Consider the following 16,403-nt stretch of genomic DNA (forward strand, 5'->3'; position numbering starts at 1 on the left):
TGGCATCATCAGTCACCTCAGATGTAGATTGGACATCAAGCAAGGAAGAGGGAAGAACTGATGAATCGCAATTACGTGCTGGTGAGGAATATTGAAAGTGCCATGGACTACCACAAGAACAAACCATCTGTCTTGGAAGAAGTATAGCCAGAATGCTCCTTGGAAGCAAAGCATGGCGAGATTTTGTCACATGCATTTTGGATGCATTGTTAGGAGAGACCAGTACCCGAAGAAGGACATCATGCTTGCTGGAGAGGCAGCAAACACGAGGAAGGCCTCTGACAAGCTGGATGGGCACAGCGACTTTAACAGTGGGCTCCAACTTAACAGCGATGGAACAGGGCTGAGCAGTGTTCTGTTCTGTTGTACATAGGGTAACTCTGAGTCAGAACTGACTCAATGACACCAAGTAACCACAGAGAGTACCAATATCGAAACGTCTCAGGGTATAATGTTCAGTGAAGAGGGTATATATTTATTAATACTTGCTACCTAAAGAGCCTCCCATTCATCCAGCAAAAAAAGAGGAAGTCCTCAACAAGATGGGTTAACACGGTGGCTGCAGCAATGAGCTCAAGCAGAGGAAACATTAGGAGGATGTGCAAGACCAGGCAGTGCTTGGCTCTGCTGTGCATAGGATTGCTCTGGGCCAGGCATTTGTCTGTCAGTTTGTCATCCTATAGTGGCTTGAGTGTGGTCTTATGCTGGAAACGATGCTCGCGGTTATTTCAGAGACCAGCAGGATCGCCCATGAGAGACAGGTTACATTGGAGTGTTCACACTCAGACGGAGTAAGAGAAAGGATGAGGCAGTCCACTTCTGAAAACTAGGGACTGAAAACTATGGGAAACAACAGATGTCCCGCTGGAAGATGGAGTTGACTACGTTGATGTATTGCACAGCAGATTCACCCAATGCAACAGGTCAAAGCAGAGTCAAACTTAATGATGTGAGTGGGGAAAGATTTAAGGATCTTTATTTGGTTATTGGGCATAATTCCAATTGAGAGAAATAGCTATAAACATTTATTGATAATTGGAATATAGCATGTACAAAATGTGGATGTAGAAATATTGGATGTCATAAATAATGAAATGGAAATCAGAGACCAATATCTTAGGCATCGGTGAGCTGAAATGGACAGTGAGCTGAAATTGGCCAATTTATATCAGACAATCATTTGGTTTACTACGTGGGGAAGGATAAATTGAAAAGTAGAATTGCCATAAAATAATATTTCAAGATCTGTGATAAGAGAATGCCTATGCAGCTGCAAGGAAGAGTAGTTATTCACGTTTCCTTACTATTATTCTAATTTACATATTGTGTTAGGCTGAGTTTTCTAGAGAAACAAAACCAGTGACACGCATATGTACGAGAAAGAACTTCATATCAAGAATGAATTATATATTAATAAAGCAGCCCTACCCAGTCCAACTGACGTCCATGGGTCAGATGGTAGTAAGAGACTCAGACTCACTCAGCTGCTGGTGGATGAAGGAGGAACGTGAGGTTGGAAGCTAGGAGATCACAGGGTTCAGAGTCTCATGGATCCAGGATCTGCAGGATGATGTCAGAGTGCCGACAGCCTGATCACATGAAATGGTTGAACGGTGAGCAATCCTTTGGGGTGCAGCGACTCTGGAGTCCTCCACTCCAGGTGTGAAACACAGAACCCAGTCGAGCAAGAAAGTGAGGAGCAAGAGGGAGCATAACCAGGCAAAACCTGATGGGATGGTTGAACTTCACAGGTGCCATTAAGGGGACATGAAATCTGATCGTCACAGAGTAACCATTAAAGCAAATGATTTTTTTAAGAATTGAAGAAACCTACCAACTTTTTCAGTCTGAAATTGATCAAAATGTGTCAGTGATTTCTGGTGACTGCAATTTGAAAGTTGGAAACAAAGAAGGATCAATAGTGGGAAAAATGACTTTGGTGATTTAAACTATGTCAGAGATCATATTTTGCAAAATCAGTGATTTCTTCATAGCAAATAACCCTTTTCAACAACATAGAAGGTGGATGTACACTTGAATCTCACCAGATGAAGTTGACAGGAAAAACTAGATTATATCTGTGGTAACAGACAATAGGAAACTCAGCATTAACAGCCAAAAATAAGGCCAGACGATGGCTGTGGGACAGACCCTAAATTGCTCATATGCAAATTCAGGTCGAACCTGAAGAAAAACTTAAAAGTTTAGGAGAGCCAAAATACAATCTTAAGTATATCCTATTGGATTTGGAAACCATTGTAAGACTAGAATTGACACATAGTATATAATGACCAAAGACCAGATGATAATATCAGGAAATATCTTAAATGGGGATAATATCAGGAAAATCTTCAATGGAGAAAGCAAAAGGTCAGTAGAAAGGCAGCTAAAAAGAGACTCTTAAACTTGCTCTAGAACGTAGAAAAGGTAGAATGACTAGAAGAAATGTTCAAATAAGAGAGCTGAAAAGAAAATCCCAAAGGCTAGTTGAGAAGACCAAGTAAGGTACAATTCTGCACGGTGCAGTGGCCTGGAGTTAGAAAATCAAAGGGAAGAACCCACTCAGCCGGCTTCAAGCTGAAAGAATGCAGGGAAATGAAGCTCCCAGTTGCCATAGGGAAAGATTCTGCGGGCAAAATATGGAATTGCTGCAGGAGGCCTGGAAAGCAGGCGGAAGGAATAAACAGTGTCGCCGTGCCAAGAAGAACTGCTCACCACTCGGGCATTTCTTGTGATCAAGAACCAGTAGTCTCGAAAGCAGCCCAAGTCTCCCTGAAGGCGCTACTGACAACCAAGTCTCCCAGATTGAAGGCCTGCCATCAATGGCAATGCTTCCACAGGTTGATGCAGCGTGGCAGGTTCTCACTGTGCTGTGCCAAGAAATATGGAAGGCACGTCTTTGCCCATTCCAAAGAAAGATACCCCGTCATGATGTGGCAATTACTGAACAATGTCACCCTCATCATATGCATGTAAAATGTTGCTGAAGGCAAGGTTGAAGTGGTTGCACTGGCGCCTCTACTGGCGCTTCTCACCAGAAATTCAAGTGAGATTCAAAGAGGACACGAGGAGTGTCAGGACTGACACCAGTGGCTCTTGGCTGAAAGCAAAGAGGATCACATGCTTTTGTGTGTTTTTAAAATTATGTCATGGTATTGGACTGTGTGTGAGGTACATAGAAAATTGTGGATCACATCGCAAAGAAGAAGGGCTTCCAGGATGCTTCATTGTGCTCATGCACACAGAGCAAGAGGATACTGTGTGGTTTAAAGTCAGGAAAGGGTGCCTCAGGGTTGCACCCTCTGCCATACTTATGCAACAATCTCTATGCTGAGCAAGGGGCCCCAGACGCTAGACGATGTAAAGCCGCATGCGGTATCAAGATGGGAAGCAGTCGGTGCATTAAGGACCAGCCTTCTGCGGATGAAACAACTTTGCTTGCTGAAAGGGAAGCCCTTACTGTGGAAGATTGAAGACTAGTCTTCAGTATGGATTACAACTCCTTGTAAAGGAAACAGACCTCCCACAACTGAACTAATAAACAACATCACAATAAACAGAAAAGATTGAAGTGGGCTTTCATTTTACTAGGACCACAGTCAACACTCGTGGACACAGCCGTCCAGAAATCAGAGGATGGCTCTCACTGGCAAACCAGCTCCCCAAGGCCTGTTCACAGCGCTGAAGAGCAAAGATGTCATCGTGAGCACTAAGGTGTGCCTGACCCAATCATAGTGTTTTCAATCACCTCATATGCATGTGAAAGCTGGACAGCGATTAAAGAAAATAAAAAATAATTGATGCATTTGACTCCTAGTGTTGGTGAAGACTATAGAATACGATGACGAGGAACCAGTGAAGGAAACTGAAGCGGCTCTGTCAATATTACAGGATGAGAGTCATGAATGAAACTGGAGTGTCTTACACACTTGAGGTAGAATGAATGACCATTTTCCATGTGCCTTGTCAGCTGCAATGTCTCCCAGGGCGTGAGCCCCCATCCTGCCTCCAGTCAGCTAGTTATTTCCTAATCCCTCCAAATGAGGTCATCGAGCTGTGGCCTGATTGGCAGGCTAACCTCCACCCCCTCACTTTTAATCCTCTCAGATGGGCAGCAGATAACTATACATAACTACCACAGGCGGCTTTAACAAAGTACTGCAAGGTAGGTGGCTTACAGCAAGAGAAATGTGTTGTTTCACAGAATAGATCCAAGAAGTATGATTCAGTAAGGCCACGGTCTAGCTGAAGTCTCTAAGGAACATCTTTTCTTGTCCCTTCTACTTTCTGGTTGCCTCTGACCTTCTTTGGCTTTTAGCAGCAGTGTCAAGTCCAATTCTTTGCTTCTTTGGTCAGCATGCCAGTGTTCTCTGTATCTATCTGTGCTTCTTCTCTTTTATAAGGACCCTATAAATATTGAATTATAGATTAACTGACACCATGTCCAAAATCTCTAAACAAGTTCACAATCACAGGTACCAAAGGATACAGCGTCAGTTTATCCTTCTGAGAGCCACAATTCAATCCATGACACGTGTCCCGTGTATATAACTAGGGAGCAGGGGAAACAGCTGACGGTGAGGATGGGACAGGAATGACGAGTTAGAGAAGAGAGAAAAGAGCCAAGAGACCGCAGAATACGTGGATTAGGGAAAGGCAGCGTGCCTGCTGAGGATCCCTGGTGGTGCACAATGTTTAAAGGGTTATTTGCTAACCCAAAGCTGGCGATTCAAACCTGCCAGCAGCTCCATGGGAGTAAAGACTTGGGGATTGACTCTTACAAAGATGAAAAAACCCCAAATCAAACCCACTGCCATCGAGTTGAGTACAGCTCCTAGTGATCCCAGAGGACGGAACAGCGCTGCCCCTTGGGGTTTCTGTGACTCTGCATCTTATGGGAACAGACAGCTACATCTTTCTCCTGCAGAACTCTCAGTGGACTCAATGCCATGCCATCAGGTCTGCTACAGCAAACCATGTAGGGCAGTTCTACTCCAGCGTACGGGATGCTACGGAGCCTTAAGTATCCATATTAGGCTATGGCCATGCCTGACGGAATCATTCTGCGGTTTTTGTTGGCCATTTTGAGGTGCATGGGGGAGGTGCAGAGGAGGTGGAGGGTGCAGTTTACTGGGATGGGTGTTCTGTGAGATCAGTAAGATGGACTGAGAGAAGGGCAGAGGAGTGGGACGCTCGAATGTTGAGCCCAAGGATCTAAAGTGTGTAGAGAGGAGGGATTGTGTGAGGGGATTTCATCAAGGAAAAGGTGGATTTCGTTACTGGTGAAGTACAGTGAATTTGGGGGCCAGAATCCTAAAGGCAGTGAACTGAAAAATAAAAGCTCGGCAGAACATAGTGTTCTTGAAACTGAAGAATAGTGTATAATTATTCACCATGACATGGTCTAGTTAAGGACAGCAGAGGACAAAATATTTGGAGTTGAGGAATTCAAAGACTAAAGAGGTCGGCACATTAAAGATCCTGTGTATATCAGAGTCACCAAGAATGGCATCAGAAATCGTGAACTTAGCCTCTACCTCTGCCTTCCAGTTCAGCCAAGGGTGGAAATTAAATTCATCTTAAGAGCCCTAGATGTGAGAGAGCCTGGGAAATGTGATTTTAGCTCTCCACTATCCTCACCGAGAAGGACTGTGTGGACCTGGAAAGACTTGTCTGCAATATCTACCAAACTAGATACAGCAGAAATCTCTAAGAAACAGACATTGCTTTGTCAAAATTTCTGTATAAAGAAAAAAATTAGAATCACTTCGAAGTATCGATTCTATTTCAAGGATCTCTTGGAAATAGACCATTTTCTTGAGGTAGCTTGTAATAGGATTTCACTTGCACACCTGGGCTCTCAGGTTGATGAGTTATTCTGTATTTGATTATGCCATTGGGTTGTTTTAGAGAAAGTTTCAAAGCATTGTTCCTGTAGCCTACTTCTTCACAACGACAAGGCGAGTAATAGTTTGACTGCTAACTACTCTCCTCGGCCCTCTCAGGAACTTAGATCCCTAATTTGTATACGATTCTCTTTATAGTGCCGCTGTACAGGCTCTGCCTTTTTAAAAAGGCGTTTACATTTCTTAGGTGGCTTATGAGAGGTCACAGTGGGATCCTGCCAAGTCTTTGCTGGCTGGGAAGTTGTCGGCTAGAATCAATTCTGAAGAGAAAAAGGAATATTAAATTTAATTTTCTCATTATCAGTTTGTTACATTCTCCAAAGTAGAGAGTTCATTTTATAAATCGGGGAAGAAGGTTAGATAACAATGATTCGATGCTTGCTGTCCTCTTAGCTAGCTCAGAATATTTTGAGGGTTTCAGGGGGCCTGAAGGATAAATTGCTTAGCAGAGACTAGAATGATCCATGCCATTGTGGGTGTGACAGTTAGGGGCTCTCTGACATATGTATACTTTAAGACAGGATATGACTGAGAAGACATCCTTCACAAAATACACACTCTACAATTATTATGTAATTTCTTTTTACAACAGTGAAACCATTATGTTTCTTCATGAAATATTTCACCAAGGACTGAAGGCAAGAATAGCTAACTGGCCTACTTTAATTTTAGGTAAGTGCATTCCAATACAAGGTTTTCCCTTTAGTATGGCTATGGAGAAAGAGGAGAGCGAGAGAGACAGAGAGAATAAAGCCAACAGCTGACTCTGCCATGCAGCCCATGTCCCCGTGTGTCAGAGCAGAGCTGGGCTCCTCGGGGTTTCTAATGGCTGATTTTTTGCAGACTGGTAGCCAGGTCTCTCTGGGAACCTGGAGCCTCTAGGTGATTTGAATGTCTAATCCCTTGGTTAGCAGCCAGATTAACTGATTATTGCCTCCAGGACTCTCTGAGCTATTCCGCCTAAACTATATTAATTTCCCTTACCTTGTAAGTCCCCTTAGCTACTGGGGACTCGGTCTCCATGCTCCCTGGGCTCTGCCTACATTCCATCAAATCCGTCATCAGGCACCTGCCCTGGACCTCTCCGCATGCTTGACACCCAGCGCCGGGAGCCACTCTGCTAGTCCGCAGGGCGTCTCTGATCTCTCCCCTTACTGCAATCATTGGTCACCAGCCAGGAGAAACTGCCACGTTTACTTCTTCTTTGTAGCCGATCTGTTCGACATTTTGCTCCCCATGCTGAACATTTATCAAGAATTTGTGCGTAATCACCAGTACAGCCTCCAAGTGCTCGCCAATTGTAAGCAAAACAGAGATTTCGACAAACTCTTAAAACAATACGAAGCTAACCCGGCCTGTGAGGGGAGGATGCTGGAAACGTTTCTGACCTATCCAATGTTCCAGGTAAATCACGCGGGCGCGGCACTGTCTCAGTTCTTTGTCCCAGCTCATTCTCAACCCACAGTGGTGTGACCAGTGAGAAGTGTATCCCCTGGAAGGCACGCCTATTGTCTTGAACTTGACCCCGAGGTGAGCCAATATCGGTAACACACACCCCCTCCTTCCTCCATGAAAAGATGCCAGGTCCTTTGGAAGCAGAGCCGTCAGGAATGAATTTCTGAAAAGCAGCACGATATTTCTTTTTCTTTTACAAATGATCCCACACAGACCTCTTCCATGGACTCTCCTCCTCCAGCATGTTTAAAAATATTATTAGGTTGACAGAAATAGGATGCTGTGCAAATGTTCCAGTTTACTGGTTGCATAAAACGCTCCCAAGGACTATGGTGGCTGCTGGTGGCTTGCGTTTCTCGTCCAGCCTCCTGCTCTGTTGGCATTGCTGTGGAGAGGGCTTGGGGTGGAGTTCTGGGGTGCTCGGAAGGCCCTCCCCAGTCACAGTCCCTGTGGAGATTGAGACATCAGAAGGCACTGGCTGGACTAGGGGCTCCTGGCACCTAGTCTGGCTGTTGCAATGAGGCCAGGCCTTGCGCCGACGTTCCCTTGTGGGGACTAGGACAATCCAAGGGAGGGACACTTGCGTTCTTTCCAGGTCTTGGTTTTAAGGAGTTCTTGAGTGAGAACTGAGGATTCCGACATGTACATGTCGACATGTACATGGGATCACTTTTGAAAAGTGTCTGTTTTATTTTGTTTTTTTCAAAAAGCATTGAGCGTTATTCCCATTTTGGAATGTATGGGGCTTCTGGACAGGCCTGGACATTGCTGTGAGGTAAACTGCGCGAATCATGTGTGTTCTGGTTACTGACGGATGCTCTGTCCTCGGACACAGGAACCTCTGACCTGGCTAATCATTGTACCGCCCCAGAAAGGAATGTTGCTCTGGTTTATAACTGATTGTCATAAAGTTTGTCCATCTGGCTTGGAATCCTGGAAGTCACCTCTAGGTCGAGTTTGATTTTTAAAAACCAAAATGACACATTTGAAACCACTTCAGTGTCATGAATCTCTGTAATGTTGCTGCTTTCTCCCCCACCCCCACCCCCCCGCCCCCCCACCCCCCACCCATGGAACTGTATTATTTGAGCTCTTTATCTCTCTACGGCATTATTTCACAAGGAAAAAAATCCCTGCTATGTAAAATTGTAATTTAAGATTTACTTAAAGTGAAACAACTTTTACGTAATATGATGTTCTTCAGAGATGTTATTTGGCTCTTGCATGTGCGTCTATGGAAGGATGACATAGGAGCCTTGGTTTTATACCCATGAAGAGTTCAGCTACTGACCAAAAGGTTGGTTGTTCAAAGCTGTCTAGAGGCTCTGTGGAAGGAAGATGCAGTGGTTACTGTAAAGATGAACTAAAACCCAAGCTCATGGTTGTTGAGTCAATTCTGACGCCTACAGACCCTATGGGACAAGGTAGAGATGCCCCTGTGGGTGTTTGTGGCGGTAACTCTTTCGGGGGTAGAGAGCCTCCTCTTTCTTCTGCAGAGTGGCTAGTGGTTTCCAACTGCTGTTTGGAGTAAGCAGCCCAGTGTGTACCACCACACCATCCAAAGGTAGAGTTTTTTTGTTTCTTTTAAAGACATGGACCATCTGGAGAGGGCCCTAGATCTCCAGAAAGTCCGTCTTTCCAGGTGCGGCCCAACCCCATCCATCCTCACCCTCCTGGCAGAGCTGTGCTTGCACACTGGGTGAGGCAACCAAACAGGGGAGGCGGTCTGAACTTGGAAAGATGGTCTCATTTCTGGATTATTCTTCTATCACATCTCCCTTCCTCTCCTCTGGAATTTAACCCCCTATATCAGGTTTTGGGGGGAGATAGGCCTTCTTTTGATTGGCCTCAAGGACTCCCATAGGGGCAGGACAAGCATTGTACTGAGGCTCCTTAGGATGTCTCACGTTGGAACCATACTATTGAATAAAAAAACGGAACCAATCTAAATCTCTATTTCGTATCCTCTAAGTTGAAGGAGCTGTACTCTAGTGATTGCTCAGAATCTAGTTCTCTGACTGTATGGTTCTCAGGGGCTTGGACTGGTTCTGGACGTTTGGTGTTACAAGGGGCCTGCCCTTCGTCTAGGACTCGTCCGAATCACGATGGTTCCAACGCCTGGTATTTGCTTAAAGGCATGGCTATTGAAGTTCTCTCGTTTCTTCCAAAATAGGGCAACCAAAGAGCTCAGCTTCTGAGATTTGGGGCGAACCTTCAGGCTTAAAGAATCTAGTTAAAAATTGGTCAGATTGCAAGAAATGAGCAAATGGAAAAACTCTGAATGGCTTTTGTTTGGGCCGCCCACAGCTATTTATTTCATATATACCAAGAGGGATAACCATGATGTTGCAGCCCCAGGGCCTCATTCTCCTACCTCTTGTTCACTTGACGTATCTCCCTGCCCCTCCCTCATCCACTCTCAAGGAGTGGCCAAATGCAGCCACGTCTAGCGTTTTTGAAGGCTTTGTTGAGTCCTGAGTTCATGCTATTTTTCCACCCCCTTTTCCTCCTCCCACTAAGATGAAATAGTTGTGGAATCGCTTAGTGCAGAGGGTCCAGGGCTTATCTAGGAGCCCCGGTGGTATAGTGGGTTACATGTTGGGCTGCCAACTGCAAGGTCAACAGTCTACTCTGTCCACTGGCTGCTTTGAGTCCGAATGGACTCGATGGCAGTGAGTTGGAAGGTTTATCTGTTTCCATTGCAGGCACTGTCTCAGAAGCAGTTCTTCTGCACCTGTTTCTGGCTCCTACTTAGGCCTCAGGGGGTTGCTCTACTTTTTTTTGGTTTTTGTTTTTTGCCTTGGGATAACAAAGAAAGAGTAGACCATTCACACCACCAAGGGGATTCCGGCTCTGTTTTCTCCTTGAATCTAGGTGTGGGCAGGGGTCGGTGTGCAGGCTGAGGGAGGACGTTTTCAACCTGTGTCTCAGGTGAAGCGAGAAAGTGTTGCATTCGACTCCCTTCCGCACCCTCAACTAATGGGACTGCTGTGGTTACTGAGCTCTGTTGGACTGCGGAGACATGGAGGAATGGTACAACGTGAATGCTGCTAGGAAAGTGCCCTCAGTTGAACTATCATACCAGTGAAGTCCAAGTGTTGCCAAGAAATTTGTTTTGAAAAGTAATATTGTCATTAACATAGTTTTTATTTAGCAAAGACAGTGGCTTGGCTGCTACTGTTTAAATTGGCTTCAGCTGTTCGTCTGTTCATTCGGATATTGTCATGCTGAAAGTCCACAGGGAAGCTGATCAGGAAATCTGCCTTGATAAGAGAGCTGTTCCTCAGTCCCCAGGAAGTAGCCACTGGGTGCTTTCTTCCTTATTTACTAGATTTGCCGAGCAAGCTACTTAATTAATATCTGTAAGGTGGCAAGTATTTGTTCCATTATTGAGAGCAGAATTATGCTTTCATCCATTCAATGCTTACTCTGATCCTTGCGCTTTTTAAACAAACGGATTTACAACCAGCTCTTGAATATGCAGAGCTCTTTTGTCTGGTTCTCTGCAGAACTTTCTCCGCCAGCTTTTTGGTAATTTCGGGCTTAGTTAGTCCCTCCTCCAAAAAGGGAAAGGGCCAGCTACTGAATTTAAAATCTCTCCGCTTAAATCTTAGCCAGGCAGCTCTCTACAAGAGATTTAATTAACAGAGAGGGTCTTGAAACTGTTGATTAAACTTCGTGTATCAGTGCCTCATAAGTAGCAAAGCTCTCCAACTCCTGTCCCTTGTGTCATGAAAAATGGAGTATTTGGGGTATTGGGCATTGATTGCCTTGATTCCATGTAGGATTGACTAACTTAGAGGTAAACTTCCATCCATCATGGGAGTGTGCAAACGAAAGGGAGAGTGGAAAGCAAACGCATGCCAGGGACACGCACCAAGCAGGACAGCTCTCCAGGCCGTGTCTTAGTGAGAAATCTACCACACGGAGAAGCAGGTCGCCTTCTCCATCCACATCTCTCTGCACTTCTGGAAGCGCTGACACTGTGACACTGCCAGGAAGCCACCACCCCCACCCCCCCCTCCCGCCCCGGGATGAGCTGCCGGTGCCTATCGCGACCATCTCACGTGTTCGTGAAGTCTTGTATGTGCATGATGCCTGAAGCATTGCTTGTTTTAAATATAGTCATGTACAAGACGTCCTGCTCATTCTACCTGTGTTTGCACTTAGATCCCCAGGTATATCATCACACTTCATGAACTTCTAGCTCATACACCCCATGAGCATGTGGAGAGAAAAAGTCTGGAGTTTGCCAAGTCAAAACTAGAGGAGTTGTCCAGGTATGTAGACTTGAAAAGAAAGAAGGTATAGATAAGAAGCCAGACATAAATCCTGCTTCTCAGATTCACCTTAAAGCTAAATATATTATATTAAAACTATATACCTATATGATTGACCAAAAGCACATGTATTAAAGACTTAGGGCTCTTTAGGAATATTTTCATAGCATGCCATTGAGGTCAGGCATATTTGGATTTACATTTGAAAATGGTCACCCTTTTTCTCAGCATAATAGAAAGAATTTTCCATTGCATTTTTGTGTTCATACTTGACAAAAACCTAGCAAATGTGCATTTTGGATTTATCGGTGATTATTTTCAGTGTTTCTGTACTTATTTACATCTGTGCCTCTTTAGAACTCCACAATTTTCTCCACCTTCAAGAAATGGCATCCTAATTTCAACAAAAGGGCTGTTTTTTGTTTATAAGCAATATGCCCAGAGTAGTCATTGGTCTTCAACTCATTTGCCATGCTGCATCATTTTGTACATTGGCCTGCCTGTGCTTATAAAGTATGAAAGCCCAGCCTGATTGCCCAAGAGCCTTAGCCGCGCACCACGCATGGAGAGGTGCAAGTTCCCAACTGAGCTTCCCAGACCAAAACAAAACCCACTGCCATTGAGTCAAGTCTGACTCGTGCCGACTCTAGAGCACAAAGTAGACTCTAGACGACTGCCCCTTTGTGTTTTTGAGACGGGTTCTTTCTGTCCCTTTGAGAGTAGAAAGCCTCATCTTTCTCCTATGGAGTGCTGGTGGATTCAAACTATTGATTCTGTGTCTGGCAGCTCAGTGAGTAACACAATAGTCCGCCAGGACTCCTTTGAGCTGCCAAGGTAAATCATTTTGTGCTCAGTAGCTCTGGTGGCATAGTGGGTTACATGCAGGGCTGCTAATCACAAGATCAGTAGTTCGAAACGACCAGTCACACCTTGGGAGAAAGGTGACACTTTCTATTCCCCTAAAGAGTTTCCGTCTCAGAAACCCACAGGGGCAACACGGCCCTATCCCCCTGGGTTGCCATGAGTCAGAATGGATTTGATGGCAGTGAGTTTGAGAGGTGGGTATGGAGTCCCTGGATGGCACTCATGGTGGAGTGCTCAGTTCCTTGCTAGTCAAAAGCTGGGGCTTGGGAGAGAGGCCTGGCACATGCTTCTGAAAGCCATGGAGTTTTGCAAGCCCCACAGAGCATCCTGCTCCACAGCATGTGAGTTCACCAGGAGTTAGTATAGACTGGGAAGCTATACTGACTATTCCGAGGTCTGCTGTAACCAATTGCCCAACCTGCATAGCCTTTCAGAACAGGTATTAATTCTCTTACAGTCCAATGGCAGAAGCCCACGTGGACACAGCAGCTGGGCCACACTCCCTCTGGAATCTTCAGAACAGCATTTCTCAACCTGTGGGCCGTGACCCCTTTGGGAGTCAAATGACTCTTTCACAGAGGTCACTTGATTCATAACAGTAGCAAAATTACAGTTAAGAAATAGCAGCAAAAATAATTTATGGTTGGGAGGGGCACCGTAACACGAGGAAATGGATTAAATGGCCGCGGCCTTAGGAAGATTGAGGACCACTGCTCTAGAAGAAGCCCCTTTTCAAGTCTCCCCGGCTTCTGGTCGCCCCAGGCATCCATTGGCTTTTAGTGGCATCTTTGGATGGCCCTCCTCCCTCAGTGTCTCTGTGTGTCTTCTTCTCTTTTGTAAGGACTCTGAGGTGTACTACTCTAGGATGACCTCCCGTCAGCCGATAACATCTTCAAAGACCCTATTTCCACACTAGATCACGCGTGCTGCTCCGGGGGGTTCACCGCTCGACGTGTAACCCGGCTTTCCTTGCTCACATCCTCGACAAGCACAGACGAGCCCTCTTACTGCGGTTCTCTTGTGTCTGACAGGGTGATGCATGATGAAGTGAGCGACACGGAAAACATAAGGAAAAACCTCGCCATCGAAAGAATGATCGTGGAAGGTTGTGATATTCTGCTGGACACCAGCCAGACCTTCATCCGCCAAGGTAAGTCGTTGTTCCGTGGACCAGTGATGTGTGTGAGCGGCCCTGTGGCTGTCCCGGCATCACTGACAGATCCAGGAAGGCCTTTTGGAGCCGGCCTGGTTTTGCTGTGTCATTGGCACCGTTCCTGCAGGACACCCTGCCATGGCCTTGACTGAGGCTGTGGCTGAGGCCCACCTTTGTGCTGTTTCTTTTCAGGGGCCATGAAATACAGCAGCACAATAATAGTAAAGCGCGAGTGGGACAGTAAATTACATTCTGACTGGACTCTCCTCCTCACTGGACCGGACATTCTCTGCAGCTCCAAGGAGGACAGGTCGGGCTGGCCGATCGGAGTGGCAGTGCCAGGTGGCGACGACATCCAGGCAAAGGCCCGAGAGAAACTTGCATCTCTCAAAACCCTTTCACATAGCAGTGGGGACAATGTCCGCAGCGAGAGCAGCTGCCTCTTGTTCCCCTTTTTCATCGGCACTTCCGGATCGGCCCCCCCGTTATGATTTGATCAAACTGGTCACTCCAGTTTGCCGAAGGCAGTGTCTCACAGCTGGCCCCTCCGCGGCCGGGAAGGTATCACGTTTGCCAGGTGTGTTAGAGGACAATCGCCCAGGCCATGAAGCTTTCGAACTCCAGAGGAGTTGCATCCACGGGGGCCAGAGCCTCTGGAGAAGCAGCAGCGTGGGGGTACAGAGTCCTAGGGGACTCTTGTTCCAAAGAGCAAGAAGGGAGCCACAGGCCGAGCTCTGCGTGCGTGCTTGTTTCCTGGGGAGAGTTTCATGCTCCACGGAACGACTGCATTGCCCGCGGTGATGTGTTTGTGTTTGTTGAGGAGTCAGCAGCACGGGATGTGGAACCAGAACTAACCTTCGCTGTAGGAGGCAGGGCGATTCAAGGGCAGCGAGTGTGCGTTTTGAGTGTGAGTTTCTGCTTATTAGGTGCCAACTATCATTTGAAGATATTTGCGCCGCTGTTGCCTACCATAATGCGCCACTTCAAATATTTTTTATCTCATCAAACAAGACGTTATTTGTGCTGTGCACACACATTTCGTTTTGGCACTGAATATTTAAAAAGTTCAACACCTGTCATTCTATTTTCCAGTATTTATTTACATAGAGAGAAAACACACATGTTAAAGTTTGGGATGATATTTTTAGGAAATGCTACCTTTTTCCCATTTTGGGTTTCAGGTATATTTTTCTCTACATTATAGTGGAAAAGAATGTTTTGTTATACCAAAACTCAAAAGCAAACCGACTGCCACTGAGTCAGTGCTGACTCACAGAGGCCCTGTCGGCCGGGTAGAAAGCGCCCCTGGGAGTTTCTGAGCAACCTGTCTCTCCAGTCGGTCGGCATGGCCGACAGGTTCGTGGCGAGCAGCCCTGCGCCACCGTGGCTCCTGGAGTCCAACAGGCAGCAGCAAGGCCTTGAACCTCCGCTTGTGTGATTTCCTCTGGATTCCCCCGCACACATGAGGTCCCTGTGTTGGTCGCCTGCGGTCGTGCACTTGCCTGTTCAGTGCCTTCATCTGGGCGTCTCCTGGCCTCAGGCCGTTGTCTCCATGCTCTTTCCCCAGGGCTCAGGCCTGATGAAGCTCGGCTTATTCCACCAGGTTCCGGGCAGACACACTAAGGAGTCTTTTAAAATGTCCTCCTTATCTGCCCTCCCCGCCCCTCCCCTCCAGTTAGAATGGATTTGCCTTCCTCTTTATTTCCAAGGCCCCTAACTCCGTGATGCACGAGGGGCGTCCTCTTGGGAATTACTGTATTTGATTGCATGCCAATTGCTCCAGTGAACTATGATCTGTGAAGGGCAGAGGCATGAATTCTCTCTGCCCCGTCATGCCTCCTCATATGATGCTTGCCATGTCATAATACTTGGAAAATGGGCATTGATCTAGTTGGATTGTATGTAGAATTGCAGTTACTACTGTAAGACGTCCTATTTCCTGTTTTTTGTGTTTAGGGAGATGAGTAGAAACGTCTCCTAAATGACTTAAATTTTATAATAGGAATGGAAATGAATGTTTTTGTAACTGGTATAGATTTCTGATAGGACTTTTAATTGAAAAATATTATCATCTATAAACATTTAATATATTTTCCGCAAGCTTAGGCTATGTTGGTCTATATTTACAATGAAAAATGCAGGGAAGTCAGATATATTGAATAAGACATATTTCTTTTTCATTGTGCCTGAGGGGGGGATAATCACGAGCTGCCTCTTCCCTGGATTCATGTTCATATGCTATTTATTCCTTGTTATGTGCCTGCAGGTAAGACACTTTGTCAACTATTAATATCCCCGGTGGTATTACTGTATTGATGTCAATGCAGCGATTTCCCTTCAGTAACGTCTTTCTGTCCTGCTGTTTACATTTGGATTGTCTGTTTGGGAATTATTCAATAAAGGTGGTTTTGAAAAAAAAATCAGCCTTTACCCAGAAACTATAAAGTAAATCAATCTGACATGACTCGGAAGCATTGTTACTGTTTGTGCTTTGGCTCCTCCTGTCACAGCCCTTATGAGAATATGTTAAAACCCATGGAGTCGATTTGTTATTCTTTTAAACATGGTGGAGCTGTGTTCTCGGAGAAAGGAACTAGGGTTTCTCTCTGGCTTGGTAGAGTCTGTGCCATTTTCAAACACAGGGTCTATGTCAGTGTGTGAGTGTGCGCCTCTTCATGCCGCTGCATGCACACATGGGCATGATGTCAGCCTAACTGTGCATCTAGAAAGAATTCTGCAGTCTAC

The 16,403-nt window shown here is 45.8% G+C and overlaps 1 protein-coding gene across 3 annotated transcripts in view; it reads left to right on the top strand.

Annotated features, from left to right (window-relative positions):
- Positions 1 to 16,403, top strand: part of RASGRF2 (Ras protein specific guanine nucleotide releasing factor 2) — a 279,623-nt gene that overhangs the window by 120,472 nt on the left and 142,748 nt on the right. For all 3 annotated transcript variants that reach the window (XM_075541229.1, XM_075541230.1, XM_075541231.1), the window contains exons 6-9: positions 6,499 to 6,578; positions 7,117 to 7,310; positions 11,532 to 11,641; positions 13,537 to 13,655. In XM_075541229.1, coding sequence (XP_075397344.1) covers positions 6,499 to 6,578; positions 7,117 to 7,310; positions 11,532 to 11,641; positions 13,537 to 13,655 — 503 coding nt within the window. The remainder of the gene's footprint in view (positions 1 to 6,498; positions 6,579 to 7,116; positions 7,311 to 11,531; positions 11,642 to 13,536; positions 13,656 to 16,403) is intronic.

Source organism: Tenrec ecaudatus, chromosome 2 (assembly GCF_050624435.1).
Source record: "Tenrec ecaudatus isolate mTenEca1 chromosome 2, mTenEca1.hap1, whole genome shotgun sequence".
In the NCBI taxonomy this organism is placed as follows: domain Eukaryota; kingdom Metazoa; phylum Chordata; class Mammalia; order Afrosoricida; family Tenrecidae; genus Tenrec; species Tenrec ecaudatus.